The following is a 14,581-nucleotide window of genomic DNA, read 5'->3' on the forward strand; positions in this document are numbered from 1 at the left end:
TTCATAGAGCAAGCTCAGCCTATTTCAACTTCAAAAACATTCTTTCTTGCTTGGTCTTTTGCGTTTCCATGTACATTTCAAGTTCCATGGCGGGGGAGGATTGGGATTTTTATCAGGATTTTATTGAATCTTGATATAGTCTTTTGAATCTTCAATCTTGATAGAACGTTGGTTGAACTGATACACGATCAGTTAAGGGGAATTGAGATCTTTTCAGTGTCAAGTCTCAGTCTAGGACTATAGCACTGCCCTATTTCATTCAGGCCTTTGCAGATGCCCTTCCTTTCAATTTTATAATATTTCTTCCCAGGGGTCTTGTAGCTACTATTAGAGTTATTTCTAAATACTCGATTTCTTATGCTATTGTTAATGATGTCTGTTTTTAAAAAGGGTAATTACATATTTCTCAACTGATTAGAAATCCATTCAATTTCTGCATATCAACATGGTAGTCGCAGTATATTCTATACTTAAAATTTATTCCACATACTGACTTTTGTATATTGACTTCTGTATTTCTCTATATGTATATATATTAGCAAATCAACCATCTTGCTAAACTTTTTTTACTAATTCTAATAATACATTGAAAAGTCCCTCCATATTACATCGAATAGAAATAGTCACAGCTGGCATCTTTATCTTGTTCCTAAATGCTGTTAAAAACTGTGTGGCTGGGGGCTGCTGGGTGGCTTAGTGGGTTAAGCCTCTGCCTTCGGCTCAGGTCATGAACCCAGGGTCCTGGGATCGAGGCCAGCATCGGGTTCTCTGCTCCGCAGGGAGCCTGCTTCCTCCTCTCTCTCTGCCTGCTTCTCTGCCTACTTGTGATCTCTCTCTGTCAAAAAAATAAACAAAATCTTTTTTAAAAAAGAAGATATTGAATTTTATCAGATATTTTTATGATTTTATTGAAATCAGACCTTTTTTTTTTTAATCTGTTAATATGCTATGCTGATTCATTTTCTGGTGTTGAACTTTGCCTTACTGTGTTGGCACCAAATCAGCCAGATTGTGGTTATTGACTTTTAGTTTTTTATGTATATAACTGGATTCAGTTCAGCAATTTTTCAAAATAATTTTTCGTGTTCAGCATCATGGGAATTTCCATTGTCTAGCTAGGCTCATTCAAAAGGTCAGATTTGGTGTTTCACAAAGATGTTCCACCTTTGGGCAATAACAATGAAACATACTGAAAACAACGTCTATTATCTTTGATTCGCTCCAAGGAATACCATTGCCATCAGCACAGGCGAAACCATGCATGTCCTTGTTAAAATTCAGAACTATAGCTTGAAAATGCGTCTGTATTTTCAGCCAAAATGCCGGGTTGTATACAAGTTTCTTTAATAACCATGGGAGCATCCTTATTATAGGCTTACCCTCAACAATTGTTTAAATCTGTAGTTAAAACTTAAGGCTATGTTCTCAATTAAAACAAAAACCTGTATTTTCCACAGCAGATGTAAAGCCAATAAAATACTAATTAGGGGCGCCTGGGTGGCTCAGTGGGTTAAAGCCTCTGCTTTCAGCTCAGGTCATGATCCCAGGGTCCTGGGATCGAGCCCCACATCTGGCTCTCTGCTCAGCGGGGAGCCTGCTTCCTCCTCTCTTTCTGCCTGCTTCTCTGCCTACTTGTGATCGCTCTCTGTCAAATAAATAAATAAAATCTTTAAAAAAAATAAAATAAAATACTAATTAAAAAAGAATTCTTTTCACTGTAGTAAGATTAGACTGTAATCTTTCCTTCTAATAGTGTCCTCACGAAGTTACATTAGCCACTGAGAGTGATCTGGGCGTGTTCTAGTTAACTAGGGCTGCCAGAACAAAGTACTGTGTCTTGGGGGACAAGAGGAAGGTCAGCACAGTGGGGTTCTGATGAGAGCCTCTCCCTGGTTTACAGGTGGCCCCATTCTCACTGCATTCTCACTGGGGAGTGGGGAGGGTAGCTAGAGGGGAGGGAAGGAGGGAGAGAAGCCCTCCAAGCTCATCAGAGTAGAGCCCCCAACCTTATTATCTCATTTAACCTTAATAATCTTGTAAAAACCCCATCTCCAAATGCAGTCACATTGAGCATCAAGGTTTCAACATAAGAATTGGGTTGGGGGTGGGGGGGCACAACTTGTTTTATAGTTACTGTCCCCGGTCCCCCAAAATTCACATCCTCACACACACAATTCTTGCATTTCACCCCAGCATCCCTGGAAGCCTTTGCTCAGCACCACCTCTAAGTCAGAAGTCCGAGGTCCTGTCTCATAATCACCTAAATCAGGTCTGGGAGGGATTGGAAGTAGATTCGTCCCAAGGCAAGTTCCTCTCCAGCGGGGAATCTTTGAAAGTACACGTTACTGCTTCCAAAATACACTGGTGGAACAGGCCCAGGGGGAGACCTTGCCACTCCAAAAGGGGAGAAACGGGGAAGAAGGAAGGAATGGCAGGTCCCAGGCAAGTCCAAACAGGCAGATACCAGCCCATCTTAAGGCTGGAGGATCAACCTGTTTGGCTCCCTGTCCTCCCATCCAGGCCCACAGAGGTGCCAGCCTCCCTTCCCAGGCCCACCTGGTGCTCTGTAGCTTTTCTGCCCTCTGAAACCAAGGACAGACGCAGCCTTGTCCCTTAGCTTGCGGTGAGAGGGTCAGCCCTTATGGTCTGTTTGCTTGTTTGTTTTTAAAGATTTTATTTATTTATTTATTTGCGAAAGAAACAGAAATAGTGACAGAGAGCTCGAGCCGGGGAGAAGAGGGAGAAGCAGCCTTCCCACTGAGCAGGGAGCCCGACTCCGGTCTCAATCCCAGGACCCTGAAATCAAGACCTGAGCCGAAGGCAAACACCTAACTGACTGAGCCCCCCAGGCGCCCCAGCCCTTAGGGTCTCTGAATTGCCCTCAGGGTCATTCTTCCCTTTGCTGAGGAACAGTGCACGTTCACAGCCTGGTAGCTCTGTGGTCCAGCCTTGTACAATCCAGTCCTCCCTTCCCGCAGCCGGCTCTGTCTCTTTCCCTCCAAACCGGCAGCCTCTCTGCTGTTTGATCGCCGTCTCTGTTCCTGGCCCCTGCCAACAGGGCTGCTTAAATCCTGAGTCACAGCCCTGACGTCTTTATCGAATGGTGACACAGGCACGCCCTCAGTGTTCTCCGAAAAAGCTTCCTCCTTTTTAGCGCTACAGACGGGCTTAAGAATTTCCTAAAGTTCTAGTTTCTGATTCCTTTTCTTTTTTAATGTGAAAAATGTTTTATTTCAGTTTGCAGAAGCATAGTCTATTAAATCCAGGGTTAGAATGGGGTCTAGAAGAAAAGGTTTTTTATCTCCTCAGCAACACAACAGAGAAGAGGCGGCACAGCAGCATCCGCGTAACCGAAGACGTGACGGTGACATGACCCTGACGAGATTCCCTTCGCGCTTCGTTTCGCTCCCTTCCCGGTCAGTCCTCACTCCCCGTGTGCTCCGGCAGAGAGCGGGCTGCTCCCGGGAGTCGTCTGTTTCTCGACTGATACAATCTTAGTTTCCACGGAGCCTGGACACTGTCCTTCCCTGCCCAACACTCAGCGTGTCTATCCTGTGCGGCCAAGCCTCGGACAAGCCTGCAGGGAGAGTGGAAGCAACCCTCGGACGAAGGTAGAAGTTCTAGAGGCTGGAGGCGCGCAGGCAGGGCCAGGCTCCGTCCGAGTTCCCCAGGGAGGATCCTTCCTTGCCACCCTCCTCCCTGCTACCGTGGCCCCAGGCAGCCCGGGCTCCCCACAGCGCAGCTCCAGCATATGGTCCGTCTTCCTGGCCGCCTCCTCCCCTGGAGTCTCTGCCCCTCCACAGGGTGCATTCCCCTCTGGCTCCGGCTGCTGGACAAGTCCTTCTTTCAACTCATTCCTCTCCTCTCGCGGCAATGAGGACCCAAGCCAGACCTCCAGCACGTGGCCTCGAAGTCCCCTCTGCCCAACAGGGCACGTTCTGCCCCCCACAAAACCCTAGAACACAGTTCAGCCGTGTTCTTTGCTCCTTTACAACAAAGTTTGTCTTCCCTTGGCTTTCCAGTAAGCTCTCCCTCCTTTCCGTCTGAGAACTGTCTAGAACAGCCCTTCATGTCCGTATCCCACCAGCACTCTGCCGTGATGATTTTTGTTCTCTAAGAAGATGGAGGCCTCCTACCCAGCTCCCCATGTTCCCTCCCGGCTCCCACCAGAATCACCCGAATGCCTATAATCTACTCACAGACCCTTCCTGGCAGTCCGGGCTTTTTCTGGCTGTGCTGCAAGCCTCTCCTGGCCTCGCCCATCACCCAGCTCCAAAGCCACTTCCTCATTTCTAAGTATTTGTTGGAGGAGACTTTACTTCTGGGCCTCAAAATCCTTCCTGGTCAGAGCTGTCCAGAGGAACAGATCCGACGGGGGGAGTACATCTAGATCTGTCTCTTGTCGGTTCTTTACCATAACGATGTGAGCTGCTTCCTCGTAATAAATAAATATACATATTATTTATGTATCTTCATATGTTTATATGTGTCACCCTAACTTTGTAAACATACAAAGATTTACTGAAAGGAATTAGTTCACATGCTGATGGAGGCTGCAGAGTCCTGAGGTCTGCAGTCAGCAAGCTGGAGGTCTAAGACAGCTATAAGGTGTCAGTCCCGGACCAAAGGCCAGCAGGCTTAAGACCAAAGAAAAGACAGTGTTTCTATTCAAGTCCAAGAAACGACCAATGCCCTGCCCATTTGGTCAAGCAGAAGAAGTTCCCTCTTATTCACAGGAGGGTCAGTGTATGCCATCTATCCAGGCCTTCAGCTGATTGGATGAGGTCACCCACACTGGGTAGAGCAATCTTTTCTATTCAACTGCTGTCTCATCCCAAACACCCTCACAGACTCGTCTTGACTAAACGTCTGGGCACTCTGTGGCCCAGTAAAGTCGACTCACAAAACTAACCATCACAGGAAGTATTTCCTCCTTTTCTGTTCTCTGGAAGAGTTCCAGAAGATTGGAATCATTTCTTCTTGAATGTTTGATAGAAGCTGTCTGGGCCTAGAATTTTATCGTGGGAAGATAATTAACAACAGGTTCAGTTTCTTTAATAATTATAGGAATATTCAAGCTTTTCACATTTTGGAGTTGATTTGAATAATTGATATTTTCTAATTTGTCCAAATTTTTCTTACACGTTTTTCATATTTTGAAATGGTCCAAAGTTAGGATGTACTACATTATTTTTAACTATCTGCCTCAGATATGATGTCCTTTTAATCATTTTTTTATATTGGCCTTATGTACCTTTTCTTCCCATTTTTGTTTCTCAGTGAACCATCACATGCTTTTGTGACTTTTATTGGTTTTATCAAAGTTGAAACTGTTGGCTTTACTGTCCCTTTCTATTTTGCTACTTTCTCTATATCATAAAGTTTTGCTTCTAAGTTACTACTTTTTTGCCTTCCACCCTCTTCAAGTTTAAATTTCTGTTTTTCTGTAACTTCTAAAAACAGATGCTTAGCTCATTAATTGTTCAGGCTTTCTTCTTTAAATTTTATGTACAGAAGGCTATGCATGTGTTTTAAATACTGCTTTAGCTGCGTTCCACAAATACTGAAGTGCGCTGTTTTTGTTATTAGTCCAAACTGTCCTCTCACTTCTATTAGAATTTCTCCTTTGACTCCTGGTTTACTTAAAAATGTATTTCTTTATTTGCACGTAGGAGTTTAACATATATTTTTAAAGTTTTTTTTTATTTATTTGTCAGAGACAGATCACAAGTAGGCAGAGCAGCAGGCAGAGAGAGAGAGATGGGGGAAGCAGGCTTCCCATGGAGCAGAGAGCCTGATGCGGGGCTCGATCCCAGAACCCTGAGATCATGACCTGAGCCAAAGGCAGAGGCTTAACCCACTGAGCCACCCAGGTGCCCCTAACATAGATCTTTAAAATACTTAACTCTACTTTGTTCTTTCACCTTCAGAGAACATACTCTCCATGAGTCCAACCCACTAATGTTTGTTGAGCCTTAGTTTGTAGTCCGTCTGCTCGTTTTAAAAAAAAAAAAAAATTCTGAGATCTTAAGAAGAAAGTGCTTTCAGCATTTATTGTGTGTCCTGTATTTGTAGGTCAGTTTTGTTATCATTTTATTCAAATATTTCCTATAAATTACTGAGTAATTCCCTATCATTGAGAATTTTTCTACTTCTTCTTACTATATATATCTAAGGTACACTACTTGTTCGTATATATTTAAAACTGGTATGACTTCTAGGTAAAAGTAGCTTTTCATTATATAATCACGTGACTTTTACCGCCAATAATACTTTTTGTGTTGGGTTTTATGATTATTTATATAGTGATCTCAGCCTCCCTTCAGTTAATGTCGAATTGACATTAAAACCTTCTTTAGTTTAAGTTCAGAGGTTTTCCTCATGAACAGTATGTAGTATGTGTTAAGAGTTTATTGTATCTATTCTGACAGTATTTTTTTGTCCCTGGAGTGTTTCTGTCTCTTGTAATCAGTTTGGCGAGTGGTTACTGAGATGTCTTTCCACCGTCTTGGTTCTTGATCACCATCTGTCCCCTCTGCTCATGGTTTCCTTGCCTCTCCTGTCTCGTCTTGTTAGATTAGCTGACTCTGTGAGTGCTCCTTCTGCCTTTGAACCTCATCAGACTGTTCCTGTTCTATTTGTAGTTTCCCTGGAAATTAAGACGTACCCTGCTAACTTTGCAAATCCAAATGTGATCCAGCCTTTCCCCTCCTTCCTGGGCAATGCCCAGATGTTAGACTGTTGTAGATTTGCTAACCCCTCTCCTGAATTAACAGGTTAAATTCGTCTTGTTTTGTTCTGCAGTCCTCTAGACACTGCGTCCACTGTTGCAGTCAGGCAGTGTTCATTTACATCTGCTTATGTGTTCACCTTTGTTCTCGACTCTTTCATCCTAGACCCGTCCTTCCAGACCACTTTCTTTCTGCCCGAAGTACCTTCTCGAGAATTTCCCTCAGTGGGATTGTGTCGCTGACAGATTCTCTTCTCTTAGTTCTCATTCGTCTGTACATGAGAGAAGTTCACCCTCATTCTTGAAAGGTACTTCTGCTGTGTTTCTAGGTCGCCAGCGATGCCCTTACGGCACTTGAGTATGTCTTTCTTCTCCAAGTTTCTCATGATTCTGACACCTTGCCACTTGCCATCGGGTTTAGGCAATCTCTCTTTTTGCACTCAGGATGACATAAGATGCATGTGTCTGGATGTGATCTCATTGTTCTCATTGCTGTTCTCATTGCTCACACCTGGGATTTGCTAAGCTTCTTGAGTCTGTGGATCTACTCCTGAGTCTGAAGAAGTCTCCCTGTTATATTTTCAACTATTGCTCTGTTATCTCCACTCACTCTTCAGAGCTTGGACCAAATGCTGTTTAGAACTTCTCACCTCACACCTGCTATGTTCATCCTCTCTACTGTATTTTCTAGAATTTTCTCTCTCCATCCTGTTCTGATTTGTCTTATAATTCATTAATTCTCCCTTCTGTCTGTTCTGCGCATTTTTCCTGCCAGCTATGTCCATATAATTTTCATTTCCGGAAGATCTGTTTGATTATTTTCTGAGTACGGCATGCCGCATTTTCCCTGCAGTTATTTTCAGGGTTGTCATTGGCCGTATTTTACAAACTATAATTTGTACTTTTTTTTTTTTTTTTACATTTTAACATCTCTGAAATAGATATATGTATGGAAACTAATGTTGTTTTATAATTCCTACCAGCCAAAAAGCAGCTATAGGGATCATTAATATGCGTACAAAATGGAAATTAGCAATTGGTGTAAAAGGGAAAAAAACATCTGTAAGGCAGCAGCTAAGAAGCAGGTGAGCTCTTCTTCTCCGGCAGCGGCACCAGATGTGCAGCCGCAGCTGCCACTGAAGTCACTGTGTAATGACGTTTCAGTAGACTCTCGCACCGAGCGCGGCCCATGTGCTGCTGCACAGAGCAGGTGGGCAGTGCGGGACCCTGGAGACGAGCCACCCGGCCTCGGTCGGTCTTCATGCTGCACGCTGCACCTGTTCCTGGACACAGGACCCCCTGGGCTCTACTGCTCGTCTCCGCTTCCCCTTGCTGACACACAGCAACATGGCTGGCACGTGTCGCTCCCTCGAACAGAACCTGTCTGTCCGCTCCCGGTGCTGGGCCCGGAGCCTGGTGGGCACGGCGGAGCTTGGTCCTCCGCCGAGGGTCTCCTAAGGCTGGAATCAAGGTGTTGGAAAGGGTTGGGGTGTCACCTGAGGCTTGGGCTCCTTCTGTAGCTCTCCTGGTTGTTACAGAATTTGTTTCCTTGCAGCTGTCAAACTCAGAGGGGCTGAGTTCTTCAAGGTCAAGGGGAACGTCTCTCTGACACGAACTTCATGGCGAGGGTTCGCTTGACTAGGTCAGGTCCACCGGGGGCAGTCTCCCTTCTCATTCACTCAGAGTCCGCTGATTGTGACTTAGCCAAGGGAGCTGACGGTCCCTCTCCTTCTCTCTCACCCTGCCCAGACTAAGGCAGGGGGTATTTTCTAGCATCTGTGCAGCAGGTGGCAGGGATCTTCGGGCTCTCTTGGAATCCGCCTGAGAGACTTTCCCACAAGGAGCTGCCCCAGGCCATGGGGGTCATGCATGGCTCATACAGTTTTTGAGTGTGTTTATTCCCAGCATGCACTCAGTGACCGTGGACCTCACCACAGATTAGACACAGGGACCACTGGGTCTACTGAGAGACAGTCCCAGGCCAAAATGTCATTTGCCCACGGTGTGCCCCAGCTCTGTGCTGACTACCATGGTAGGGGGACCAGAGTAATCCCCAGGAATTAGTGTCGAAGATCTCTGACTTCGGGTGTTTGCTCTGCCTGGGGCACAATGATTCTAGAATCGCCCACAGAACTCTGCCTCCCAGGGTCACTGGCCCAGTCTGCAGTTCCCTTCCACACTTGGTGACTGTGAAGCAGCCTGGCTTCCAGGCTTCTGAGTTCTGAACCCCAACCCCGTCCATTTGTCTCGCAAGCCACAGAGGTGGTAACTTCTCCCTGCAGTTCCTACCTTGGTGTTGCCTCACTGTTTGGTTTTTTGCCTTAGTCCTCTGATGCCTGTTTAATCAGGTCTCTGTTGTAAAATGACTTTACTGCATGGATGAACCCAGAGGACTTGCGGAGTAGAATAAGCCCATCACAGAAGAACAAATACTGCACAATTCCACTTAGATGAGGAATCAGCGACGGTCACACTTGCAGAAGCGCACAGTGGGATGTGGTTGCGAGAGCTCAGTAGGGGAGGAGGAATGGGGAGATGTCAGTCAAAGACATAAAACTTCATTTTTGCAAGATGAGTAAGTTCTAGAGATTTGCCACATAGCACCGTGCCTGTAGATACTGATACTGTATTGTGCACCTAAAACTTGTGAAGAGGGCTTCTCATGTTAACTGTTTTTACACAACAATGAAAAAGAGGCATCAGGAAGCTTCTGGAGGTGATGGGTACATCTGTTAGGTTGGTGTGGCTTCCCAGTCCTGTGTGTCAGATCACATACATTAAATATGCACATCAGCTGTATATCAATCAATTACACCTAAATCAGGCTGTTTAAGATAAATTAATAAAATAAAGTGTCTGTCAAAATAACTGATACATGGTGTGCCCGGCTGGCTCAGTTGGTTAAGTGTCCAACTCTTGATTTTGCCTAGGTCATCATCTCAGGGTTGTGACATTGAGGCCAGCGTGGGGCTCCACACGGGGCATGGAGTCTGCTAAAGGTTCTCTGTCTCCCTCTGCCTCTGTCCTCCCCACCGCTTGTGCATGCATGCTCACGCTCTTTCTCTTTCTTTAATAAACCCTTAAAATGAAATAAAACAACAAATACAGTTCCTGGTTTCCTGACTGGAGCCAGACACATGCCCAGAGTTTTCTGCACAATGGAACAGGGACGCGAGCTCCACCATATTTGTATAATGGACCCCTGAGCGGAAAGACAGCAGGACACACTGTGCTCCGTGTGGGTGACACACAGCTCTGCAGCCCACAGCAAGGCCCCACTGCCTGCATTCTGAAGGAGGACCCTCCACGGGCTGCGACCCTGTGGCAGGAGGTGAGGAAGTCGGTTTCCCGAGCAGCAGGACGCCCCGTGGGGAGGGAGGGCTTGCCACCCGGCAGCCAGCATCCCCGGGTCAGCCAAGCCTCCACGTGCACCCGGGCGCGGGCGACACAGCTGTCTGGTGCCCTTCTCTGTACGCGTGGCACAGTGCACCACGTGAAATGTTGTGTTGGTTATTTTACTCAAAAGACGAAAACAACTTTTCATCCTACCGTGAACTTGCAGCCTTGTTTCCACCACACCCGGGTCTCTCCCGTGCGCTTGCAGAAGCCCTTGGGCATCTCGCTGGGCAGGTGCGACAGCGGTTTCAGGGCGGCAGCACAGTGCAATTCAGAGAATGTCAGGAACTTCTAGAAGGCCGCGGAGCCGGCTCCGGGGGCTTTGTGCTTACCTGGTGCGGAGCCACAGCATCGGTGGGCGGGGCACCGAGGGCCACAGAGGGTGACCCCGTGTCCTGTCGCAGACTCCCTGGAAGATAGTGGCAGACATGCTTTATGCAGCAAACTAAAACTAACATTCATACCTTTTTTGGTCTTAATCTATTTAAAATTCTTCTCAGCCTGTATTTTTCAGAGGTGGTCTGGTTTCTCATGTATTCATATTTAAATCAGAATGTTTCTATTTATTCATCTGAATTAAACGCATTTACTGTATCTTAGAGATCTGCATCGCAAATGAAACTATTTTTAGCAAGTTGTGAGGAAAGTACAGAAATAAATTATCTAAGTTTTCACGAATTTAATTCCCGCGTGTCATACCTTTGCTTTCTTTTTTTCAAAAGTATTACATTTAAATAAAATGTAACACATTATTGAAAGACCCGAGGGGATTTCAAAAACACAGTCATGCAAATGATGGCTACTTTTTCTGTGTCAGCCTGTCCCCTCTTTGGGAATCAATGTCACACTGCACCCCCCCCCCAGGGAACCTAATGTGCACTTCTTAACCTGTGTTATCTGTGGTAAGAACGTTCGCAGGTGCAGAACAATTAGTTATACTTAAAACTTCTGTCATAGTATCCAGATATTATTTCTGTAGACAGAATATAGTATCCAACTGTGAGGTTTTTCCTCAAAGTTTTTTTTTGTTTTGTTTTTTGTTTAAAGGAGGCTCTACACCCAGCGTGGGTCTTGAACTCACAACCCTGAGATCAAGAGTCGCATGGTCTACCGACTGAGCCGGCCAGGTGCCCCTCTGCAAAGGAATTTTAAAGAAATTCCATACTTTATCATCTACCAATTATACCAATTTGAAATATACTGTATTCAAAATGAAGTCTTAAAGTATGATTATAATTCCACTTAAATATCAGAGATGGAAAAGCACAGACTGAGACTAACAGGCATGCGTTCAGCAAGTGAGAGAGCTAGCAGTGGGTTTTTCTGCTATAAACCCTTGACACGGTCGCTTAATAGTCAGATGAGGAAGTGTGTTCAGAAATGTCACAGAACACTGAACAAGGATTTTATTGCTCTGCAGCATTCAGAGATGAAATAATGGTAAAATAAAACTCGAAGTTAAAATGTTAACTTCATAAAGCATGGTGATAATATACGGCCTTTCTTTCTTTAGGTTCCTTAGCAATGTCAAGCCCATCAGGACTCCCACCAATCAGTGTTTTGGCCCCCGATGTACCGATCCAGTGGTGTTCTGCAGCCGGCAGGACCGCGGCCTTGACTTTGGAGCAGCCGCACTGGGCCGGCCAGCCCCCACCCGAATGCTCTGCATCTCTTCTCCCACATTCAGTGCCTCCTCACGTCTCTTGAATTAGAACCCATCCTGGTTCTCACCTTCACAAGGGCACTCGCGTTCTCTTTAACTGTTTCATCTACTGTCCACAAAAAAGTCAGTCCACACGTATTTCTTCAACAGCCACTCTGCTTTCCAGAGTTTGCCTGTCTCAAGTTTCTTAAGAGCCTGCTCCCTGCCTTCCAGAATATTCGTCCACTGGAGCAAGCCCCTCATGACCCAGTCCAGTGTGAGCCACAGAACCGTGCAGTAAACGGAAAGGAGAGCTCAGACATATGAAGGTCCTCTAACTGACTTGTACAAGAGATGGCCTCGGTTAGAAACACAGGCTGTCCCCTCATTTAAAGGTAGCATTCGCTGCTTATTTTTATTAAATTCTCGTATCACTAATACTATCTTGGTGGAAGAAAATTTAAGGAGTTTATATATTAAGGAGTGTGACAATTCTTAGCTTCCTGATTCATGGAAAAATGTCCAGGAAATCTTAATGAGAGGCAGGGGAAAGGAGTTAATAAGTTGTTGGAAATGGCTGAAAGCAGGTCCTCCAAAAACCAGAAGTGGAGGACAGTCCCTAGCATTCCAGGGCGAGTCTGGGTGTCTCCCTGGTGTCCCCCAGGCTGTGCAATGTCTCCCCACACCCTCTCAGACAGCTCAGAACACACAGACATGTGATACCCCAGCCTGACCCGTAGCCAACTCAAGATGGCCAGAGCACCCTCGCCTCAGCCTGCAACAGATGGCAGCCTTCCAAAATCAGGCAGTGACTGGAGCAACATAAGAAAGTTGTATTGATGACAAAAGCATTCTTATAAACTATTTCATGGTACTGAATAAAGGTAGTTCCACTTAAACCTTTTACAGTGATAGAAAAATTTCCAAATCGTATTAAACTAGACCAAAGAAAATGGCTCTTTCAACATTTTATCAAGAGTACACACACACACACACACACACACACACACACACACACACTGACCTGGGATTTCAGGCTGCTCCCACCTGAGCAGGAAGCTGGCTTTCACGTGGCCACATGGACCCATGAGAGTGGGGGGCAGCAGGTCCTGACCTAGGCGACACCTAGCCCTGTCCCTTTGAGATCTGAGCTACTCACCCTTAGTCAGGTGGTCAGTTTCTAACCACATGTCGGATCGGTACTGCTCTTTGGCTTTCATTTTACTAAAAGAGGCAGAAAGAAAGAAAGATGTCATTAAGTGCTGAGTGCTGGAGACGACTTAAAATTGGATCCTATAGAACTGGGGGTGGGGGTGGGGCTAATTCAGTTAGGATCCTCAGTCAAGCCCAATTTTGTGCTTGAAACATTTCAGATAAAAGAGATTTGACAACCGCATCAGGGTTGTTTAATAGGAAACCAAAATAATGGAGCAAATAATGAGTAATGAGTAATGAACACACACACACATATATGTATGTATATCTGTATATACTACTTTATATACTGTACACACTGCTTTCCATCACACACATACACATGTATGTACATGCATCTGTGTACACACTACTTTCCATCACACACTTTCATGTGTATATGCATATACCTGTGTACACTACTTTCCATCACACATACACATGCATGTACATGTATCTGTCTACACCACTTTCCATCTGACTCCCATGCCTGCTTTTGAGCAGAGGTAAGAAGGGTGACGCCCTGGGAGTGAGTTGAAATACCACGTTTATTCTGAAACAAATAAATAGCAGTAACAGATGGTATTGACAGTTCTGAGACGTCTCCTTCTCATACCGAGACTTGTCTTCTCTCTTTCACCTTTAAGTAAAGGATACCGGTCTTCTAACCGAATCATCTGTAGCATGTGAAGCTTTTAGCTCTCAGTAACTCACCTCCTCGCCCTGAACCTGACCCAGACATGATGTGCACAGTCACGTGCAGAAGGCTTTAGGCACAGGGTGGCCCTCAGAGGCAAGTCTCTCCTCCCCCTCACCCAGGGACTCTGTCAGAGCACATATATGTAGGAAACAGGTCATATGTGTATATTTACACCGGCTTGAATTTGGGTTTTTCCCCCCTTATGCTGCACTGTTCCACCATCTCACCTATGCTGATGTATCGTGAGCTACAACTCTTGTCGGTTTGTATGATTGTTACAACTGTCATTCACCTTGTTGGGGGCTAATTCACCTATGTTTGTGTTAAGAAGGGAACAGAATTCTCCACTAGCCGGAATGAGGAGAGACACCTTTTAAAACATACACATATTGGAGTACACAAGCCAAATTATAAGCTACAGTTAAAAATAGGTGGAGGGGCACCTGGGTGGCTCAGTGGGTTAAGCCTCTGCCTTCGGCTCAGGTCATGATCCCAGGGTCCTGGGATCAAGCCCCGCATCGGGCTCTCTGCTCAACAGGAAGCCTGCTTCCTCCTCTCTCTGCCTGCCTCTCTGCCTACTTGTGATCTCTGTCTGTCAAATAAATAAATAAAATCTTAAAAAAAAAATAGGTGGAAACCAGCACCAGTAGGCCCTTCAGAAATTAAGGATCTGTGGGAAATGGGCAAGAATTTTTAGCTTCCCTCATTCTATCCTCATTAACGGGTGTTTTTCTGCATAGACGGGGTGTTGCTTACAAGATGATTTCGGTGCTTGTGAATCAGGAACTTGTACAAATAAGAAGGAAAAAACAGCAGAAACCTTCATCACAGATGGATGAGTTTCCAGAAGCATTGACAGCATTTCGAGGAGATGCCCCAGTCAACGAGAGCCTATTGAAAGTACCTAACTGCTTTCAAC

At 45.4% G+C, this 14,581-nt stretch overlaps 1 protein-coding gene across 4 annotated transcripts in view; it reads right to left on the bottom strand.

Annotated features, from left to right (window-relative positions):
- LOC116569313 (serine/threonine-protein kinase MRCK alpha-like) overlaps window positions 1-14,581 on the bottom strand; it is a 92,583-nt gene that overhangs the window by 46,906 nt on the left and 31,096 nt on the right. For 3 of the 4 annotated variants that reach the window (XM_032305461.1, XM_032305462.1, XM_032305464.1), the window contains 2 exons: window positions 12,928-12,992; window positions 10,459-10,535 (listed from right to left, as the gene is read on the bottom strand). In XM_032305461.1, the coding sequence (XP_032161352.1) occupies window positions 10,459-10,535; window positions 12,928-12,992 (142 nt within the window). Of the gene's footprint in view, window positions 1-4,912; window positions 5,121-10,458; window positions 10,536-12,927; window positions 12,993-14,581 lie in introns of those variants that run through there. The other variant, XM_032305463.1, reaches the window with a different exon arrangement.

The sequence above is a fragment of the Mustela erminea genome, chromosome 11, assembly GCF_009829155.1.
Source record: "Mustela erminea isolate mMusErm1 chromosome 11, mMusErm1.Pri, whole genome shotgun sequence".
Classification (NCBI taxonomy): Eukaryota; Metazoa; Chordata; class Mammalia; order Carnivora; family Mustelidae; genus Mustela; species Mustela erminea.